Source organism: Symphalangus syndactylus, chromosome 2 (genome assembly GCF_028878055.3).
Source record: "Symphalangus syndactylus isolate Jambi chromosome 2, NHGRI_mSymSyn1-v2.1_pri, whole genome shotgun sequence".
NCBI lineage: Eukaryota > Metazoa > Chordata > Mammalia > Primates > Hylobatidae > Symphalangus > Symphalangus syndactylus.
In genome coordinates this window covers 11,437,917-11,459,726 of record NC_072424.2, presented here as the reverse complement: position 1 = coordinate 11,459,726, position 21,810 = coordinate 11,437,917, and the positions used below count along the sequence as shown (strand labels likewise).

The 21,810-nt window shown below is 45.2% G+C and overlaps 1 protein-coding gene across 10 annotated transcripts in view; it reads left to right on the top strand.

Annotated features, from left to right (window-relative positions):
* Positions 1-21,810, top strand: part of DOCK1 (dedicator of cytokinesis 1) — a 556,524-nt gene that overhangs the window by 62,733 nt on the left and 471,981 nt on the right. For 9 of the 10 annotated variants that reach the window (XM_055245682.2, XM_055245663.2, XM_055245672.2 and 6 more), the window contains exons 2-5: positions 4,115-4,198; positions 11,361-11,401; positions 15,344-15,399; positions 21,364-21,460. In XM_055245682.2, the coding sequence (XP_055101657.2) occupies positions 4,115-4,198; positions 11,361-11,401; positions 15,344-15,399; positions 21,364-21,460 (278 nt within the window). The remainder of the gene's footprint in view (positions 1-4,114; positions 4,199-11,360; positions 11,402-15,343; positions 15,400-21,363; positions 21,461-21,810) is intronic. The other variant, XM_055245699.2, reaches the window with a different exon arrangement.

The following is a 21,810-nucleotide window of genomic DNA, read 5'->3' as shown; positions in this document are numbered from 1 at the left end:
CCGTGCCCGGCCTGGGCAGCTTTTTTATAGACAATCAGGAGACTGAACAGAGGTGATCGCAGTACCTTTTTAGGGCTCTGATAAGGCACAGCTGCATGAGGCATGAGTGCAGGCTGTTAATTTTTTATTTTAGGGAAAAGATCACTTACTGTGGGCTGCTGCACACTCTCCTAGAAAAATAAAAAAACAAAAAACCAAAACATCATCCACCCAAGCAAAGAACTTGATGCTTGGTTTATCTCTGCCTCTTTTCCCACTTCACATCTCACACAATGTGTCCAGCTTCTACACTGGAGTCTGCTGTCCAGGGTTGAGAAATTCATGTGGACCTGAAGATGCTCATCGGCAGCCAGGCCATTATAAAAGGAAGATGGACTCGACCAGGGAGAATGTAGTAGGCATTCAGCCCACCACCCAGAGGGAGGCTGGTGCCACCCTTGCCAGGATGTGAATGGGACGCCATGAGCCTGTTCTCTATGGAGTTGTTCCCAGACCCTAACAGATCAGAAAATTGAAGAAGCAAAACTGAGTGATCAGCAAAAAGGCTGCCATCTTTGTAGTACGTCGTACGTCAGGTGAAGACATCTTAAATCAGATGCCATTTGTCATCCTCATCCTTCTTAAAGGAGACAAGAAGTCCTTGCCCTCACCCCCTAAGAAGGGGCAACTTGAAAGGCCAAATAATCAAAATAAAGGATAGCCTCTCACATTACATACTTTTGGATTCATTTTAAAAAATTCCCTACATGGTTCTTGTTTTTCTCATATCACTCAAGAATTGGGAACCACAGCCCTGGACTTGTCTGGGTTTAGGTGCCTGCAGTGGAGACCCCAGTTCCAGCTGCCTTAAAGAGTATATCAGTGAACCACAAAGTACCACCCACTTTCAAATTGCTTTTCACACACCTCCTTGTACTAATTTCCTATTGCTGCTGTGACGAATTGCCACAAACTCAGGGGCTAAAACACGAGATTCAGTGTCCTAAAGTGCAGGTGTCAGTGGCCCATGCTTCCATAGGGCTGTGGGGGAGTCTGCGCTTCCTCACCCCTTCCAGCTTCCAGAGGCCACTGTGTTCCTCGGCTTGTTTTGCCTCTTTTTTGCATCTCTTCGACCTCCCCTGCTTCTCTCTGACTCTGACCCTCCTGTCTTCCTCTTATAAGGACCTTTGTGATTACATTGGGCCCACCTGGATCGATCCAGGATTAACCCTCAAGATCCTAATTTTTTCTTTTTTTTTTTGAGACGGAGTCTTGCTCTGTTGCCCAGGATGGAGTGCAATGGTGCGATCACGGCTCACTGCAACCTCCGCCTCCTGGGTTCCAGCGATTCTTTTGCCTCAGCCTCCCGAGTAGCTGGGATTACAGGTGCACACCACCACGCCTGGCTATTTTTTTTGTAATTTTAGTAGAGACGGGGTTTTGCCTTGATAGCTAGGCTGGTCTCGAACTCCTGGCCTCAAATGATCTGCCTGCCTCAGCCTCCCAAAAGTAATCACCCCAAAGTGTTGAGATTACAGGCATGAGCTGCCACACCCGGCCAAGATCCTGAATTTGATCACCCTCGCAGTGCCCCTGTGGCTGTGAAAGCTTTTAGAGTCTTCTTTGGAGGGCTGTTACTCTATCTGTATCCTTCCGCTCCTCTCTCTTACTCCGTTGTCAAGTACCCTTGCAAAGTTGTCTTTTAATTTGTCTTCATGTATGGGATTATTTAATCATTAGTCCTAAAATGAACAAAGGGCTAGGGGCTGGGCATCTGGGGTTGTGATCTTGACTGACTTCATGATTTGGGGCCATGTGCATAACCCCTGAGGCTCTTTTCTTTCTTACCTACAAAATCATGGGTTGTCTGGCTCATTTCTTAGTCAAATTTGAAGTTTCCATATCCATGTATGAGATTTTAATCACTGCTTGCCACTCTCTGCTTTAGGGATTGGGGAGTAGGGTATTTAGAGGTGAAACAGGAAGAAAGGAATTATGTGTATATGCTTTACAAATTCACATGTGCCTGAATGTATTTACCCTTGAAGTGCTCATTTTATTTCATTTTTATGATTTTTGACGTGTTTATTTTTTCCCACATCTAGAACAGAATAGGTGTGCTGGCAGGGATGCTGTTAAGAACTGTGATAAATGCATTTATGGTTCCTGAAGGTTTAAGAATACGGTCATGCTGACCTGGGGAAGTCTATACTCTGCCCTGGGCTTCCTTAACCTGATGCAGTTATTTCGTGTTAAAGATTCACTGTAAAATGCCAAATAAACTTCATAACTACTAATAACCCTCTTTGTCAGTTGAGGACACTTAAATTTTATGAATTTTGGGAAAAATATAGGAAAATACCTGAGGAAATAGAATTTTCAATATCATAGGTATAGCTTTTGATATTATAGAATTTTTGTGCACATGTGGCAATGTGCTTGCTTTGGCTTTCTAAAAAGAATTCAGGTAGAGGTAGACGTCTTGACAGCAGTAAAAAAATACAACCAAAAGAAAGGCCTTCACCATTACCTGAGTGTTCACCATGGACCCTGTTGTGCCAAATCCAACAGGGGCATCATTTTCTCTAAGACACAAAACACACACACAATTCTATGAGATCAGTATCCGGTACTTATTTTGGCCATTGAAAACCTGAAGATAGAGCAGGTCGTTTGCCGGAGGGCAGGCACCTAGGGGCTCGGGGAGAGGTGCTGCCTTACCCACTTTAGCTGTCTGTAGAGACCGTGAACAGGAACACCAGGAGGCTGCGTGTGCCTGAAATTCTGGACTTCACAGCCTGAGGTGCAGCTCAGGCAGCTTAGGTTTATGGAGGCCATTCCTTGTACAGCTAAGCATCATCCTGTCCTTGGAGGTGTGGGCAGGAAACGTTGAAAGGGGGACGACTCTGCTCTCTGGTGGCTTTTCTTTAGTTGGGGACGTCTTAACACACACATCTGAAATAAGACTGGCCCATACAGAACAAGAGACAGGAAGCTTTGCATGGTGCCAGGGTTGTTGGGAGGAGCGGAGTTAAAAGATCAAACGCGGACTTGGGTCTGGCTTTCGTGATGAGGTGCACCCAGTGGGAAGGCCCATCTTGCGAGGGAGAAGTTGGTACCCAAAGATGTGGGCTGGACTGGCTTCTTTCCGTCAGTAGAAGCAAGGGCCCAGGGAAGGGAGTGTGTGGTAGGAAGGTACAGTGGCCCGTGCTTGCCAGAGGAGTTTGCACATGACATGGTTTAATTTTGGAGAATTTTAGAGGTGTGCCACAATGCAGGTGCCTTTTGTGCATAGCCTCGCCTGGCTGGGCTGTGCAGGATGGATGGATGAGAACTTTGATCCGGGATTTTGAAGATGAGTTTTATATTGAATGCTATATCCTTTTAGGTAGAGGCTGTTGGGTAGGAGGAACATTAATATATATTTTTTTAAATTGAGAGTGGGCTAGTTGAATACTTTTTGGGCCTTAAACACTTTGTAGCATCCTTTTTACACCTGTGACTGCTGCCTTTATTCCATACTGCATGAGCAAAAGTGTGGTTGGAATTTAATGGTATGACTTTTTAGGGGCTTATATAGGAGCAATATGATACTTTTGCAAAATAGGAGCAGCTTTATGTCAGGATAAACATGGGATTTCAGACATTTCTTGCTTATCATTGACAGTTTTAAGGATTTCTTCTAACACAGGACATATTTTGTCTACTGTGATTGTAAAATCTATTGGCTTAATATCAACATTGCTATATGATAATTTTTTTATTAATTTGGTTTCCAAAGAATATTCAGTCCATGTGCAATTGATTCATAGTTAGGCAAATAAAAAGAATCTATTAGTGGAAATAAAAGATAGTATTGAAGTGTCAATCAAAATGCTGTTAACAATGTCTTCTTATGTCACTTACGGTCATCTGGCGTCGTGGGTAGTTATGAATTTCTCCTCCTCAAACTATTGACCCTTTATATTTGTCTGAAAGAAAAGGTCACTTCTGTGGGTATCAGAGAGGATGATCCAGGCAGCGACTGAATGTATTTCAATATTAAAAACAACAACATTAAAACAAGCCAACACGACTCAGCACGGTCACTTCTGTCTTTACTATTACTAATATATTTCCCCTTTTTTCATCACAGCTTTTTATAACTATGATGCCAGAGGAGCGGATGAACTTTCTTTACAGATCGGAGACACTGTGCACATCTTAGAAACATATGAAGGTGCGTATGCATCTTGGTATCTTTTCTCTTGCATGTTTGGGCAGATGGCACACCTTCTCAGTGCCTGCCGGGCAAAGCATTCCTCTGTTACAGACCCATAAGACAATCATGCTCCCTTCTCAGGCTCACTTTTCTTGCAGATGGATACTGTTTCAGGTAAGGGTAGTAGTGAGGCTGTTGTTTAATACTTTATTAAGGTGAACTTAAAACTGAAATTCCCATTTTTAAACTCATTGGCTCCTTATTTTCAAGTATGTGTAAATTTTTTTTTTTTTTCTTTTGAGACAGAGTCTTGCTATGTTGCCCAGGCTGGAGTGTGGTGGTGTAATCTCAGCTCACTGCAACCTCTGCCTCCCAGGTACAAGTGACTCTTGTGCCTTAGCCTCCTGAGTAGCTGGGATTACAGGTGCTTGCCACCATGCCTGGCTAATTTTTTTGTATTTTTAGTAGAGACTGCATTTCACCCTGTTGGTCAGGCTGGTCTCCAACTCCTGACCTCAAATGATCTGCCCACCTCAGCCTCCCAAAGTACTGGGATTACAGGTGTGGTCCACTCTGCCTGGCCAAGTGTGTGTAAATCTTGATTGTTAACAGTTGACCACTTGATTAAAAAATAGGTTTAAGATAGTTGACTTCGTTGTTTTGTTTTTGAGACAGGGTCTTGCTCCGTTGCGCAGGTTGGAGTGCAGTGGCATAATCAGAGCTCACCGCAGGCAGCCTCCACCTCTTGGGCTCAAGCAGTCTTGCCACCTCAGGCTCCCAAGTAGCTGGGACTACAGGTGCATGCTGCCACACTCAGCTAATTTTTATATTTTTTGTAGAGACAGGGTTTCACCATGGTGCCCAGGCTGGTCCTGAACTCCTGAGCTCAAGTGATTTGCCTGCCTCGGCCTCTCAAGAGTGCTGGAATTACAGGCGTGAGCCACTGTACCTAGCCTGTTTCATTGTTTTGATGTGAACTGAGATTTTTTCTTTTAATGTCCTCACTTAGATTTCTTGGCAGTATGTCTCAGAGGAACCACAATTTTCATCTCTTACTTCGTTTCCTTTTTTTTAAACCTGTAATCCCCATTTTCTTGGGATGAACAGAGATTTATCATAGTTGTATGGGATGCCGTCCAATGAAGCAATTTTTTTTTTGTTTTTTTGAGATGAAGTTTTGCTCTTGTTGCCCAGGCTGGAGTGCAATGGCACGGTCTTGGCCCACCACAATCTCTGCCTCCCAGATTCAAGTGATTCTCCTGCCTCAGCCTCCCGAGTAGCTGGGATTACAGGCATGTGTCACTGCACCCACCTAATTTTGTGTTTTTAGTAGTGACGGGGTTTCTCCTTGTTGGTCAGGCTGGTCTCGAGCTCCCAATCTCAGGTGATTTGCCCAGCTCGGCCTCCCGAAGTGCTAGGATTACAGGCATGAGCCACCGCGCCCATCCTGAAGCAATTGTTGTAATTATCCAATAAATAAACTATTGGTGACAGTGGTTTTCCAGTGTCCTTGGCTTTTCAGACAATTTGTTTTTATATTTAGTGTTTTGCAAATAATTTGAGCAGGCCATATTTCATTTTATGCTGTGGTTATTGTTGCACAGAAGGGAAGAAATGATGGGCTTGATTTTTTAAAGACTGTTCAGATCTGGAGGTTTTGGTAAGATTGTGTTTTCTTATTGTTGTCGGCTTAATTTCCTGCTTGAAAGGGTGGTTCCCATATAGCATATGAATAAAAAGGATAATTTCAGTAGAAAAATTGCTTTTTCACAAAGGGTTTTTAGCAAAACCCTTCCACATGGGAGGTTGGGGGTGAGAGGGGAAATCAAAGACATCCCGTAGTAATCAACAAATTGAACTTCCAACTCGAAATCCACTTTACAAGGAATGAAGTAGTGCCAAGCTTCCCTGCTCGAGGCAAACTGTGACCAGCTCCTGGTAGACTCCTCTGAGAAACACAGACCTATTAACAGATCCATGTTCATGGCCCTTATTTCCCCATCTGATGTATGCTTTACCTTCCCTAAAAAAGTCCTATCTGAAAAAAAAATCGACTTTAGTGGCCTCTGCCTAGAAGCCAGTGCAGCTCTGCAAAACCAGCCCCAGTCCTTAAGCGGATGAGTAGCTGTGATGGGGTCTTCTGCTTGTTTTCCGTGTTTACAGCTGACAGCTGTGTTCCCTTATCTCCACTCAGTATATACTGCATGTGCCTGAGAGGAGACAGAAAGAAATTAAGTAGAGGTTAAGGATCAAACCGCTTGTCTCAGACACTTTTCTGATCTGAAGGGAAATGCTCTTGTATCTTTTTTTAGTTTTGCTGCCGGTCAGTTGAAGTTGAAATCCTGGTTAATAAACACTGGGCAATGATGTCATTCCTGAATAGTTAATGATTTCCTGTGGCCCCTGGGCATGTGGAGACTGCATTTTTGTTCTTTGTTTCATAAGAAGAACGTTTGTGTGGTGGTGGTTTTTTTTTTTTTTTGAGATGGAGGCTCGCTCTGTCGCCCGGGCTGGAGTACAGTGGTGCAATTTCAGCTCACTGCAACCTCTGCCTCCTGGATTCAAGGGATTCTCCTGCCTCAGGCTCCTAAGTAGCTGGGATTACATGTGCCCACCACCATGCCCAGCTGAGGAATGTGTTTTTTAAACAGTGGAATCCTCGGGCATGTCAATGGTCCTTGTAATACATGTAACTTCAAAAATATCTGATTGCAGGCATTTGACTTTTTGACTGACATCATGATAAGAGATCTACAGTGAACATTAATTTTCTGGGCTAGTCATTCTTTCTAGATTCTGATGAAAATGTTTCAGTCTTTGTAAAGACTGAATAAATGAATTTCCATTCCTTGACAACTAACTTTTTGGTTTTAATCTGAATCTAATCAGAGAAATGCATTTGGAGAAGTATTAATAGTTTTGACTTTGGGAAGCATGGTGACTTTTTGTCATTAAATAAAAAGAGAATAATGTACTCCATTTGTTTTCCAATATCTTCCTCTTGTTTTGTCTAAATTTCATGGCTTGTATTAGAGTCTGGCATTTTCTTTTTCTTTCCTTGGCTCTCCTTTTCCTCTAAGACAATTTTTCGGTTTAGCAAGTTTGGTTTTCTTTTTTTCTATGATCCTTTCTAGGATATTTCAGAGCTTGCTCCAAGAGACTATAATTTCTAGATGATAACTCTTTATTTTAGGGTTCAAAGACTAAATTTACCTTCAAGTTATGGTTAATTTCTCTTTCTCGAGCTTACAAAGGCTTACAGCATAGAACAAAGAAAGTGAACTTTCTAGCTCATGATGGAAGTGAAAAGAGCTTTGAGAGCTCATTCGTGCAGACCCCTGCCTTTAAACGATGTCCTGGGTCAACCAGATAGGAGAGGTGAGGCCAGGCCCCAGTGTTGATTGAGTGACTCTTGTCTGGTCAAGGGCGTGCCAATCCTGCTGTCAACTCGTTTCCATAGGGTCCCCAGGGCTTCCATAGGGTCCCCAGGGCGAGATGCTGCACCAGAGGCAAGCTGCAGGCATTGCCCAAAGTTGAGGAAATTGTCCTTTTGATTCAGCCACATTCAAACTTAATTTATTCAACTCTTTAAAAGGGACAGTGATGCATTTTCTTCTAAAATGACTAGACCACCATTTTCCTGTGATGGACTGTGCCCTCCCCGAGTTTGGGACCTGTGTCTTGCCTGTATTTGTCTGTTCCCTGGGTGGATGTCTCTTTTTTTGGAGCAGGTTGGTTGACTACGTGGAGGCCACTTGCAAGCTGTGCCAGGGAGAAGTTAATTCTATAACAGCTGTGAGTCTTTCTCCTCCCAGCTTCATCCCTTCTTTGCTGTGTCCCCAGAGCAGCCAGATAACGTTCCGTTCCGTTCCGTTCTCTCACTCTCCGGTACAAAACCTCTGCCGGAACATCCTCTCTCCTTCATGCTGAACTCTGTCATGCAACAGGGTTTGTGATGTGACCCCTGCTTGTCTTAGGGCACTTCCAGTTTCTGAGCTCATGGAGGACAGAGATTGGGTCTAATCTCTTTCTGTATTTGTGGCACGCAGTGTGGTCTCTGGCACATGGTGTGTGGGCTTACTTCGTTGAACAAATAGTGCATGCCAAAAATCGTGGGGAGGAAAACCATAGTTCTCATTTTGCTTAGGAAGGCCATTAGAAGAGGAATCGACTGCCTGTGAACATTAAATAAAGACACAAAACTCCTTGCCTTTCATGCCTACTGCTTGGCCCTTCCTCCTCCTGCCTCCCATAGAAAACCTTTCTACTGTGTTTGAAGTGGCCTTGTTTGCCTGTGTTCTTGTGCTGTTTGGTGTGCATCTGTTTTTAACAGATATAAGTGTGTGGTTATAGTCTGATCCTGTTTCTTATTTTCCCTTGTGCTCCATTTAAAATGCACTGTGTTCTCTGTGTCCCTTTAGTCCATGGCTCTAACTGCATCGTGTGTACCTTTCATGTTTTACTAACTGCCTGCCTCACCAGGTATGAGCACTTAGGTTGTCCCCGCTTCCCGCCACCCAAGATCAAGCTGCCCTGAGCATCCCATGTCTGTCTCACTCTGCAGGGCCCACAGATGTCTTTGGGCTGCATTCCCAGGAGGGGGTTGCTGGGTCTCGGGTGTGGAGATGTAGACTTTGGATAAGCAGGGCCTGCTGCTCCCAGGCTGGTTGCCGCAGTGGACACTGCCGCCCACGGTGACCAGGGGCTTCCTGTGTCCTGCAGTGTTCTGCCTTCTACCACTCTTAACTGTGCACTTTTCATTTCTCTGATTATTATTAAACTGAAGCATCTCTTCATACATGTGGAGGTCTTTTGGGTTTCTTCTATACATAGTTTATAAACTTTGCTCATTTTCTTTCTTTTCCTTTTTTTTTTTTTTTTGAGATGGAGTCTTGCTCTATTGCCCAGGCTGGAGTGCAGTGGCATGATCTGAGCTCACTGCAACCTCTGCCTCCCTGGTTCAGGTGATTCTCAGCCTCCCAAGTACCTGGTATTACAGGTGCACGCCACCACACCCAGCCAGTTTTTCTATTTTTAGTAGAGATGAGGTTTCGCCATGTTGGCCAGGCTAGTCTTGGAACTCCAGGCCTCAAGTGATCTGCCCACTTGGGCTGCCCAAAATGCCAGGATCACAGGAGTAAGCCACCACTCCCGGCCTCATTTTCTTACTATACTTAGTTGCTGTCTTTTTTTTTTGTCTCTGTTTTATTTCCTTATATATTCTAAGACGTTAATCTTTGTCAGTTTCAGAAAAGAAAGGACATTAATGTTGAAAATGCAGGAAGACTATAATAGGATAAAGGACAGTTGTTGAAATTGAGTACACAGCTTTGCATAACACATTCAACTGACCTTTCTTTTTCCTTTTTGATATATGAGCACTGTGTCATAGATGGGCTTTGATATAAGAGCAGTGTGTCATAGATGGGCGCTGATACTGGGCCAGCTTATCAAAACCACTGAACTTGACAATATGGCTATCAGGAGATAATCCTTCAAATGTGTGGCTGAAGTCTAGGCATTTTGTATCTGAGGTTCCCCCAATCAATCTGTTGAGTCTCCAGTCAAGAGAGTGAAATGAGTTCAGTTCGTCATAACTGGGTCTTAGCAAAACCTTCGCCAGAGTCCTCGCAGTTTCTGTCCTCTTTTCTGGTTATGCAGAAAACAGCTATTTAGTAATCCCTTGGGGATTCTGCTCATCTTAACACCGTCACTTTCTGGTTCATAATCATCCTTTTCATCCCTGGTTGTGAAAATTTTCACCTTTTGAGAGAGGTGGAGGCCAGTTGCTGCAACAATGGCCCATTTTCACATCTGTGTGATCTTTGGTTTCTGAGATTTGACTTTTTAATAGTGTAAAGAAACCCAATATTTGGTTATTCTCTGGGAATTTACCCAGCTCACGTTTTCCAAGTGCCCTCTGTCACTCTCTGACAGGATCCTTTGTTCCTATGGGGCAGAGTTGGGATTTGTCTTTGAGCTTTTTTTTTTTTGAGATAGAGTCTTGCTCTCTCATCCAGGCTGGAGTGCAGTGGCATGATCTTAGCTCACTGCAACCTCTGCCTCTCGGGTTTAAGCAATTCTCCTGCCTCCGCCTCCTGAGTAGCTGGGATTATAAGGGCTCACCACCATGCTTGGCTAATTTTTATATTTTTCATTAGAGACAGGCTTTCACCATGTTGGCCAGGCTGGTCTTGAACTCCTGACCTCAAGTGATCCACCTGCCTTGGCCTCCCAAAATGCCGGGATTATAGGTGTGAGCCACTGTGCCTGGCCTCTTTGAGCTTTTGACTAGCTTTCCAGAAACTAGATGGCCTGGAGTGACTTCAGAATGTTTGGGATTAAAAAATCATCCGTCTGAACTCACAAATGGTGGGGTGCTTGGAGGCTGGATACTGACGGTAGACCTCTAGGCCTTTGCAGGGGCAGTTCCTGTCCTCAGCCTGAGAGGGGTGCCAGGGGTGTGCCTGGGTCTGGTCCCTTGTTGAAGGGACTCTTCTGTGTGGCATCCATGGCATGCGGATGGTTTGAGTGTGTCTTTCTGCTCTATTTTCTTTCTCTCGCCACTTGGAAGGAGTGAGAAGTGGAGCCTGGGCCAAACCCAAAGGGCAGGTGTGTCCTGTGCTTGGCCCTGGAGCTTCCTGTGGGTTGAGGGCTGTATTGTTGCTACAGAAGTACTTTGTGAGGTCGTGGCTGCTCCAGGAGAAAGTGCTCTGTCTTGAAGCGGGGGAAGTTATCTCTCAATGGGTTTTCTCTTTTGGGGCAGCAAGATGCTGGTATGTGTCCTTGGAGAGATCTTGGTCTAAATCAGGCAGAGGGGGAGTGAAGAAAATGCATGCACAAGGAGACTACTCAGGGCCAGTGGTTGAAAGGACAAGCCCTGCTCTTGGAACTGTGCATCTGAACTTCAAACTGCTGCTTCCGAACCACGTGAGACGACAGAGGTGAAGGTGTGGAGGCCCATGTGTGAAGGTTGCCAGCTGGGCTCCGGGTGCACTGTTGAAATGCTCTCTGGGAAACCACGTAGTATGTCTCCAAAGCCTTAGGCTCATTGAAAAATGCTGGTGACAAACTGACCTCACTGGTTCTGCCAAACAGTGAGTTCTACACATCATGAATGTATTGTGAGGACCCTAACACGTCTCTTTGTACTAACTGTTTCAACTTTGTGTTTGTTTAGGGTGGTACCGAGGTTACACGTTAAGAAAAAAGTCTAAGAAGGTAAGTCCTTCTTCTTAAACACAGTGCATGTCTCTTCATAAATCAAACCTCGAGAGGAAATCAGTTCCATCTCATTTGTGTCTGAGGGTTTTACTTCTATATCTCTTTCTCTGAATTTAAAAAAAATATATGGGTAGGAATGTGAACGACCTTGGATTGTTTTCTTCTGAACAATATGTGTACATAGAAATTGTAGCTTCATCTCCGTGGGTGAATTGCTGGTTTGTGATATAGTGTTGGCCTGTTGTCTTCCGTTCCTGAATTTTGTGTCCTTTTTAGGCCTGTGTGTGTCAGAGAATGATCCAAGTAAAGCGACTTCAGGAAAAAAATTATTTCTCATAGCTGTCAATCTTATGTTGTCCTTCATAATAGATTAGCAAATTTGCAAAGCTCATGCGTGCTCTTTCCTTCTTGCATATAATTCTTACCCTGCCTAAGTCAAGCTGTGAAAAAAGGAGTTCTGCTCTCCTAGAGCAGTTTGCACGAGTGGTTGTTTGAATTTCTGAAACTAAGACATGTAATTACACCTCGGATCATTGTGGTGGGCACTCCCGTACACAATTCTGTTGTGGCTTTAACATTCTTAGCTTCATAGAACCTAATTATGGCTCTTCTGTTTCATTCTACGATGTTAAGACTTTGAAGTAACCTCTATTCTAAGCTGTGGTTGGGCCGTCCACGTTAACCGATATGTTTTAATATCTAATTATGTTTGACAGATGGTTCATTTTACTTTTGTGTCCTAAATTTGCCTCTCATTATCTCCTTATTGGGCTGGACTCTAGATTGTGGTCCTGAGCCTGTAATAAGTCCTCCAAAGTCTAGTGGCCCAAGTGCCAGGGTCCTCCCACTCTGCCTTCCCCAGAGCCCCTAACCCAGGCTTTGCTGAGCAGGTCAGAGTGGGTCATCCTCTCGCAACACCAGCACTTGGGAAGGGTCCAGGGTGGTCCCTATGGCAGCCATCCTCTGGCACAGTCATGTCTACTGTGAGAGACAGTGTTAGGAAATCAGTGAGCCAGATCTGCAAATTGGGACCAGGACCTCTTACCTTGACCTTGCCAACCTCAGACTGGGCTACAGGTCTCTACACATCCAGTGACCTATAGCCTTGAAGTTTGCACAAGATAGATTTCAACCCAGTGGATGGTGGAATAGGTTTCTCCAAGGAAAGTTCTATTTTCGCACTGATTTTCCCTTCCCCAATCAAGAGTGAATTCCAGCCAGGCACAAAGGTATGCACCTGTAGGCCCAGCTACTTGAGAGACTGAAGTGGGAGGATTGCTTGAGCTCAGGAGTTTGAGACCAGCCTCTGCTGGTCATAATGAGTGAGATCTATCCCTAAAAAAAATAGTGTATGCTTGCAGATGAAACTCTGAATTTGGGAAAGCTGCAGTTGAAACCTTTAGTAATAAGAGATTAAGATCATGGACAAATATGCCCCTCCCCCATCGCATTCCTACATAGGACACAGCTGCCACATCCTGGGCTGGATGTGCCCCAGGCAAGCTGTTCCTTTTTCTTTGAATCTTATTTGGTATTTGTTATCACCTTCCCCAATTTGAGATCTCTTCCATTCCCACAATGCCTCCCGAAACCACAGTACTTCTGCACTACACCTGGGTGCCTAGACATCATAACTCATTCATAACTCATCGACACAGTAGAGCTGGGTAGGGCGTAGCTATTTTTCCACCTAAGATCTCCACTGGTAGATGAAGAAATCCAAGCTTTACAGAGATTGTAAATTTGTAAGGGGCCTCCCAGGCAGTAGCAGAAAAGGGGTGTGGGCCCTAGGAATCCTGACACCACGTGTCTGTAAACAACTTTCCTGTAGTTATAAGTGTGCAGTTGATTGGGGTGGTGCTGAGCAGGCCCTGCGGAAGTTGCGCATTTCAAACCTGCAGGTGTGTCCAGCCTCACGCAGTCATTATCCTTCCTGTGGCTTCACGACTGTCCAGTGGGTTTGCTGAGATTGAGGGTTGTCTCTGCCTGTGGACATGGACAGGACTGGGATTGGTTTTTTGTTTTTCTCCCCCATCTGGGTGGACACCTATTGCTATCATGGAAAGACACCCAGGAGGGTGTACCTGGGATTTGGAGCTGTCCTGGATAACCAGGACCTGAACACAGCAACCCAGTGTTGGGTCCCTTCAGACTTTTGTTTTATTTTAAGTTAATTTTTTTTTTTTTTTTTTTGGAGACAGGGTCTCACTTTGTGGCTCAGACTGGAGTGCAGTGGCTTGATCATAGATCACTGCCACCTCGACTTCCTGGGCTCAAGGCATTCTCCTCCCTCAGCCTCCCAAGTAGCTGGGACTACAGGTGCACACCACCATGCCTAACTAATTTGTAAAAAAAATTTTGGCAGAGACAGGGTCTCACCATCTTGCCCTTTCTGTTGGTGAGCTCCTGGGCTCCCAGACTCAAGTGATCCTCTCACCTTGGCTTCCCGAAGTGCTGGTTGTAGGTGTGCACCTCTGAGCCTGGCCCAGCCTTGTTTGTTGCTCAGCCTCTGACTCTCTGCCTGACGCCTTCCCTCTCTGTGATAATTCCTCTTTATATGGAATTTGGCCACTTTCCTTGTTGGCAGAAACAACATGAATCATTGGTGCCTGCTAGACCCGTTCAGCCCCCTGCCTGCCCCCTGCCCGCCCCCTGCCCTTCCCAAACTTGATTAGTAGCTTGTTTTCTGCATCATTCAGGGCTAGATGCCGGGGAAACCCAGGCAGAAGCTTCCATTCCCACAACAGGTGCCTTGAAGCCACAGGGGTGCCACTTTATCAATTTCTGCTGCATGCACTAAATCTCATGCAGGATGTGGTAGCTGGGTTGCATTGCATTGCCCAAAACCCCAGCCCTGTTGCCTCTTTTCTTACCTTCCTTTGCTTACCTCTGCTTTATTCCAGTAAGGGAGTTATTTTGCTTGCTCAGAAAGCAGGACCTTAAGTTTTTTTTGTTTTTTTTTTTTCCCTGAGGCAGAGTCTTGCTCTGTCACCCAGGTTGGAGTGCAGTGGCAGGATCTCTGCTCACTGCAACCTCCACTTCCCGAGCTCAAGTGATTCTCCCGCCTCAGCCTCTTGAGTAGCTGGGATTACAGGTGCCCGCCACCACACCCGGCTAATTTTTGTATTTTTAGTAGAGATGGGGTTTCACCATGTTGGCCAGGCTGGTCTTGAACTCCTGACCTCAAGCGATCCACACACCTGAGCCTCCCAAAGTGTTGGGATTATATCACGCCTGGCCTAGGACCCAAACTCTTGATAAAGCTCTTTCTGGCACTTCACAGAATGTGCCTGAGGCTGAATGTCCTGTTGAGAAACTCTCCCCAGGCTTCATTCTCTTGGGCTCACATGTGCATTGCACTTGAGGGAGGCTGGCCAGCTTATCAGCGGAAGCTAGGGTGTACCCCCAGGTGTTGTGGAGATTGGGTGAAATTCGGTCTGCCTTCCTGTATTTTACCAGAGGGTCCCCCTGTTGGGGAGGTCTCTGAGAAAGTCCCTGTGGGTCTGGGTACATGGTCAGTGCACAAGGGACGATTGGTGGTGTAAACCAACTTTCATCATTTTGAAAGAGGAGACTATCATCAAAAATTGCTTTTGAGACATCAGTTGGCCTTTGTTCTGCCTGCGTTGAGGCCAAAAAGGTGTGATCTATGGAAGAGCCTGCGAATTGCCTGTATCTTTGTGGACTTTTTCCTTTGCAGTGTGTTGTCTGTTTGCTTCTAAGACATCGGCAGACTCTGCAATACAATCCGAATGGGTTGCCGTCTTTTCCACTTCTTTGTGTTTTCTTTGATGTGTTACATATGGGGCTTAGCATGAGACTTGAAAAATTAAGAGCAATCTAGCCACCCCTCACCCCACCTTTTTGGGAACTATTGTTTGATTTACATTCAGCAATCCTATTGATAATAAAAGCTACTTTTTTTTTTTTCTCCCAAAGGGTATATTTCCTGCTTCATATATTCATCTTAAAGAAGCGATAGTTGAAGGAAAAGGGTGAGTCTGGTCTTGATGTGTAAATGAAGAATTGCAATTACTATATTTGGCCTTGCTGCTCTTTTGTATGATGGCATAATATGAGAGGGTCAAGACAATGGGTGTGATTGACTCTAGGGGGACAGGAGTTTTGGAGCGAGAAAGGGGACTGTGATTCAGAGTTGTGTTCAACATGGCTTTGATCCTTTACAGAGTCTGAAGTCAGCACCATACTTGGCAGTCACGGTCCTTGAACCTGTGGTCACTATTGGAAAGCATTCGCCCTGGTGCTCTCTGCTTCCTCTGTGAGCTACTGACTTCATTTGGCAGAGACTCCAAAGCCCCCCAGCTCTAAGTCCCCCTTTTTTTTTTGGGAAGACATTGCAGGCTGTGCTATAAATGGAGTTTAGGGTGAAGCAACAGTTGTTAATTGGGACATGCATGAGTTTACATTTTTGTCTAATTGTGATGTATGTTTCCTAGAGGTCATAAAACTGATGTGTAAGATCATTAAAAGGACATTTCTAGAACAGGAACCCATTAGGCAGGAATGGCAAATGAATAACCAGGTGTGAACTTGGAAGAAGGAACATTAAAATGTTTTCTTTTTTTGTCTCTGCTACATCTTCACACTCAGTTAAATATGTAAATTATAAAATTACTAATCATATGATTACTGCATAATGACATCTCTTTGGCTGATTACAAAATTGCCTTTCCAAGCACTGTACTTTTAACATATGAAAAGAACCGTTCGGGTTCCATAGTTCGATGATGCATAATTAAAATGAAGAAAATAATTTAGAGGCATGAATGATGATGACCTGCAATATGGTACTTTTTAGACAGATAAAGTGTTTTGTATGCAGAGTTTTAAAGGGAAGAAAAAGAAAGTTGAGACTTTTACTCTGTGGAAGTAACTGGATCAAGTGTGCATTTAGTGTACTTTATATCTGCATTAGAATCCTTATACAGGGCAGACCGTATATGATTATTTAAAAAGCACTTTGATATATACAAAAGAATATATGTAAAATGTAATTATGAAGCATGATAATAAAGTGAACAATAGGTTATTCTGAGTCTCAATAAGTAGAGTCACACCTAACCAGACAGGCAGACAGAGATGTATTTGGTTCCTGTTCCTGGGCCTTCTGGTCCCAGGTGCCCCACTGTGGGCAGATGCATAGAGCTATGGTGAAATGAACAGTTTAGAAACAATTTCCCTGCTGTTGCTTTGGGTTCCCTGTGATTGTTCCCCACACTCTTTTCCTGGCTCTATCTGTCTCCCTTGCCACAGCCACTCAAGCCTCGCTGTCCAACAGCTCCTTCCCTGAAGAACCCTGGCCTTCAGGCTTGACAGGTGATCTCATCCCTCTTCTTTTCTTCCAGGTTGTTGTAGACTTCCACCTTCCCTTCTTCTCCTGGTCCTTTGCCCTTTCTAGTGCCAATGTGAGCCACGCTTTCAACTCACCTCTGCCTGCCTTCTTGCTCTCCAAGTTTCTTGTCCTGTCTCTCTTGCAGAGTCTCTCTCTTTCAGGGTCTGTCTCTTGCTGGTCTCTTGCATGGTCGTTCTCATATGGCCTCTGTCTTGCAGGCTGCCTTGTAAGCCTGTCTTTCTTGCGTGAGCTCTCTCTTGCATGATCTGTCTCTTGCAGGCTCTGTCTTTCTCTTGCAGGCTCTGTCTTTCTCTTGCAGCCTCTGTCTTTCTCTTGCAGGCTCTGTCTTTCTCTTGCAGGCTCTGTCTTTCTCTTGCAGGCTCTGTCTTTCTCTTGCAGGCTCTGTCTTTCCCTTGCAAGGCTCTGTCTTTCTCTTGCAGGCTCTGTCTTTCCCTTGCAAGGCTCTGTCTTTCTCTTGCAGGCTCTGTCTTTCTCTTGCAGCCTCTGTCTTTCTCTTGCAGCCTCTGTCTTTCTCTTGCAGGCTCTGTCTTTCCCTTGCAAGGCTCTGTCTTTCTCTTGCAGGCTCTGTCTTTCCCTTGCAAGGCTCTGTCTTTCTCTTGCAGGCTCTGTCTTTCTCTTGCAGCCTCTGTCTTTCTCTTGCAGCCTCTGTCTTTCTCTTGCAGCCTCTGTCTTTCTCTTGCAGGCTCTGTCTTTCTCTTGCAGCCTCTGTCTTTCTCTTGCAGGCTCTGTCTTTCCCTTGCAAGGCTCTGTCTTTCTCTTGCGGGCTCTGTCTTTCTCTTGCAGCCTCTGTCTTTCTCTTGCGGGCTCTGTCTTTCTCTTGCGGGCTCTGTCTTTCTCTTGCAGGCTCTGTCTTTCTCTTGCAGCCTCTGTCTTTCTCTTGCAGGCTCTGTCTTTCCCTTGCAAGGCTCTGTCTTTCTCTTGCAGGCTCTGTCTTTCTCTTGCAGCCTCTGTCTTTCTCTTGCAGCCTCTGTCTTTCTCTTGCAGGCTCTGTCTTTCTCTTGCAAGGCTCTGTCTTTCTCTTGCGGGCTCTGTCTTTCTCTTGCGGGCTCTGTCTTTCTCTCGCGGGCTCTGTCTTTCTCTTGCAGGCTCTGTCTTTCTCTTGCGGGCTCTCTCTCATGTGATCTCTCTCACAGTATCTTGCTTGCATTGACTTTTGTGAAGGATCTCTTTTGCTTCGTCTCTCTTCTCTCTGGACGCTGACTTCATTCATTCTCAGACATCCCAAATGATTACTGCCTGTTACCATTGATTCTATACCTATTCCCCCATAACCAACACAATTCCCATTTTGTCCTCCATGCTTTTCCCAGTACTGACGTGGTTAGCAATGCCTCCTTATGTCCAGACCTCCCAGTGTCTTCTCGTCCTCCGCCTCTGGAGCTCCACTGCAGCCTTGGACACGTTGGTCCCTGCTTCACTGAAAGCCCCTTTGAATGCCGATGCTCTCATCCTCTTCTTCTTATTACGCTGACCTACTGCTCAGGCATGTCACCATCTCCTCTGTCCCGTGTCCGCTACTCTGAGGGTGCTGTCCTAGCCTTCTATTTCTTTGTTGCCCCCACCCTGATTGACATGGCCTCTGTTGCGTTCCCCTCTTCAGCTGACCTGTCTCTATGGGTGATGCTCACATCGGGACCATCAGCCCTGACTTGTCTCTTGACCCCTCATTCAGTTAGGCAGCCAAGTAACTAATGAGAATCATCCCCACTGTTGGGTGAGCATCTGCTATGTCCCATTCATTCTCTTTTCAAAAAAAGTTATTATTATTTTTATTTCGTATTGTGTATTTTTATTTTTTGAGATGGAGTCTTGCTCTGTCACCCAGGTTGAAGTGCAGTGGCGAGATCTTGGCTCACTGCAACCTCTGCCTCCAGGTTCAAGTGATTCTCCTGCGTTAGCCTCCCCAGTGGCTGGGACTACAGGCATTCACCACCATGCCCAGCTAATTTTTGTGTTTTTTTTTTTGTTGTTGTTGTTGTTTTCAGTAGAGATGGGGTTTCCCCATGGTGGCCAGGCTGGTCTTGAACTTCTGACCTTAAGTGATCTGCCTGCCTTGGCCTCCCAAAGTGCTGGGATTACAGATGTGAGCCACCGCACCTGGCCAAAAAATTATTTTCAGATTTGACAAATAAAAATTGTATGTATTTATGGTGTACAACATGATGTTTTGAAGTATGTATACATTGTAGGATGGCTAAATCAAACTATGTGTGCATTACCTTACATACTTGTCATTTATTTGTAGTGAGAACACTTAAAATCTACTCTCAGCAATTTTGAGTATACAATACATAGCTATTGACTGTAGTCACCTTGGTGTAGGATAGTAGGCCTGTTGAACTTATTCCTCCTATCTAACAGAAACTCGGTGTCCCTTTGACCCATCATCTCCCCACTCCCCTATGTCCCATTCATTCTTTTTTTTTTTTTTGAGACGAAGTCTTGCTCTGTCGCCCAGGCTGGAGTGCAGTAGCATGATCTCCGCTCACTGCAACCTCCGCCTCCTGCGTTCAAGTGATTCTCCTGTCTCAGCCTCCTGAGTAGCTGGGATTACAGGCGCATGCCACCATGCCTGGTTAATTTTTGTATTTTTAGTAGAGACGGGGTTTCTACTTCTCATAGCTAGTGTGAGGAGCACCCAGTGGACTCAACGCAGGATCCGTAAGATGAAAACAGCCCAGTTGTTGCAGATCCTCACACTGCGAGCAGAAGGAAATTTCTCCCTGCAGACTTTATAGGGATGACACCTTAGCATGTAATGAACCGCATCTCCATCAGCATCCTTACTGGGAAACTTGGGGACATCCTTGGCAGGGCTGTTTTAATAGTCATGTTCTTCAATAGACACTGATGGTGGCCCATGAAAGGGTCATTTTTTTGTTGTTGTTGTTGATTTTTTTTTTTTTTTTTTTTTTTGAGATGTTGTCTCGCTTTGTTGCCCAAGCTGGAGTGCAATGGTACAATCTTGGCTCACTGCAACTTCTGCCTGCTGGGTTCAAGTGATTCTCCTACTTCAGCCTCCTGAGTAGCTGGGATTACAGGCCCGCACCCCCACGCCCGGCTAATTTTTTGTATTTATTTATTTTTAGTAGAGATGGGGTTTCACCATGTTGGCCAGGTTAGTCTCGAACTCCTGATCCACCCACCTCGGCCTCCCAAAGTGCTGGGATTACAGGCGTGAGCCACCACGCCCAGCCCAAAGGGTCATTCCTCATAGCAGTTTTCTAGGGGATGGTCTTGCCTGCACCCTTCCCTCTGATGTCTGGTTCTGGAACTATCCACGAGACCATCATTCTCTCAGGGTCCCCGTTGTCTCTTGCTTTGGGATCCTCCCCTCCACTGTCAATAAGTCATCGCAGGCCTGATCCCCAATCGTGAGCCAAAGTCAGGGTTCCTTCCACAGGTCTGGGCTCTGTGCACATCAAGGGATGTAGGTAGGACCTATTGTAGCATCCCTCGGCATTCCATGCTGGCCACATTCTTGCCTGTTCAGGACACACAGACAACCTGTGGGGCCAGCTAGCCTAACTACTAGCCACAAATTCACTCTCTCCCCCCAACCCTCAGTAGTCTGAGTCTTACTTAGCATAGTGCCTGACCCAGAGCACATGCCCAGGAAGCAGTGGGTTGATTTGATGAAAACCAGCACATAAATAGGTAATGAGTTAAGAGTAAGTCAAGGGGCTGGGCATGGTGGCTCATGCCTGTAATCCCAGCACTTTGGGAGGCTGAAGTGGGAGTATCACCTGAAGTCAGGCATTCAAGACCAGCCTGGCCAATATGGTGAAACCTCATCTCTACTAAAAATACAAAAATTAGCCGGGCGCTAATTTTTGGTGGTGGGCACCTGTAATCCCAGCTACTTGGGAGGCTGAGGCAGGAGAATCGCTTGAACCTGGGAGGCAGAGATTGCAGTGAGCTGAGATTGTGCCACTGCACTCCAGCCTGTGTGACAGAGTGAGACACCATCTGAAAAAAAAAAAGAGTAAGTCAAAGCTTAACCTTTTGGGGTGGAGGAAAAAGGATAAGAAAGAGGATACAGATTTTAATCAGAGTTGGCATCAGATAGAGTAACCATGGACATTTGGAAGCTGTAACCTCTCTCGTATTTCGCCAAGGATAACTGCTTCATGTATTATCATGTAATGAGTTTTATGCATGATGGAAAATGTAAAAGTCCTCTTAACCCAAACATGCATTTTAATGCCACATGGACCGGCTGTAATTTATGGCATCTTTAAGATATATGGGTACACATATTATGAATATACTTTCCTTTTGCCAGACCTTGACGTTCTGTAGACTTTTAATGGAATATTATTTGCCTCTTTCATCTTACCTTGACGTATGAGGTGGATGGCTTACGTGCAGGGTAATGTGTGAACCTTCCCAAGCTCTGTACAAATATAACTTGTCATTCGTAGAGACATATGTATTTATATATGTGAATGCAGTCTTATTCGTAGATTTTCTTCCCATTTGCTTAATACTGAACGCTATGGCCTAGATGTGAAATTTTCCAGGTACCATTCATAGCAGGCAGTAACACCATGGACTCAGCTGCTCTTTCCTTCTTTCCTCCCAGGCAACATGAAACCGTTATCCCGGGTGACCTCCCCCTCATCCAGGAAGTCACCACGACACTCCGAGAGTGGTCCACCATCTGGAGGCAGCTCTACGTGGTGAGAAAATGAGATATTCATTCAAAGCTTAGAAATAGAGAGTGGGCTTTTTTGACCCTGATATGCCAATGGGATGTTTTTCTTTCTCAGCGAACCTTAAAAACAGAGCTTCCGAGACAGAGTTTTACTCAGAAACGGCAAAGGAAGTGACATGGCTGAGAGTTTAGCCCCTGTTGGGGGCTGTGTGCCCTTCGACCTGCCATGTATTTGGGTGTATTACAGTGAGCTGTAGCAGAAGGGACTGTAGGATGTGTCTTTCCTTGCATTGGAAGGAGAAATGTGGTTGTTTCAGTGCCCTGGAACGCAGGATCGGGCAGTGTGTGTTGATGTCACCTTTTAAACAGTAATAG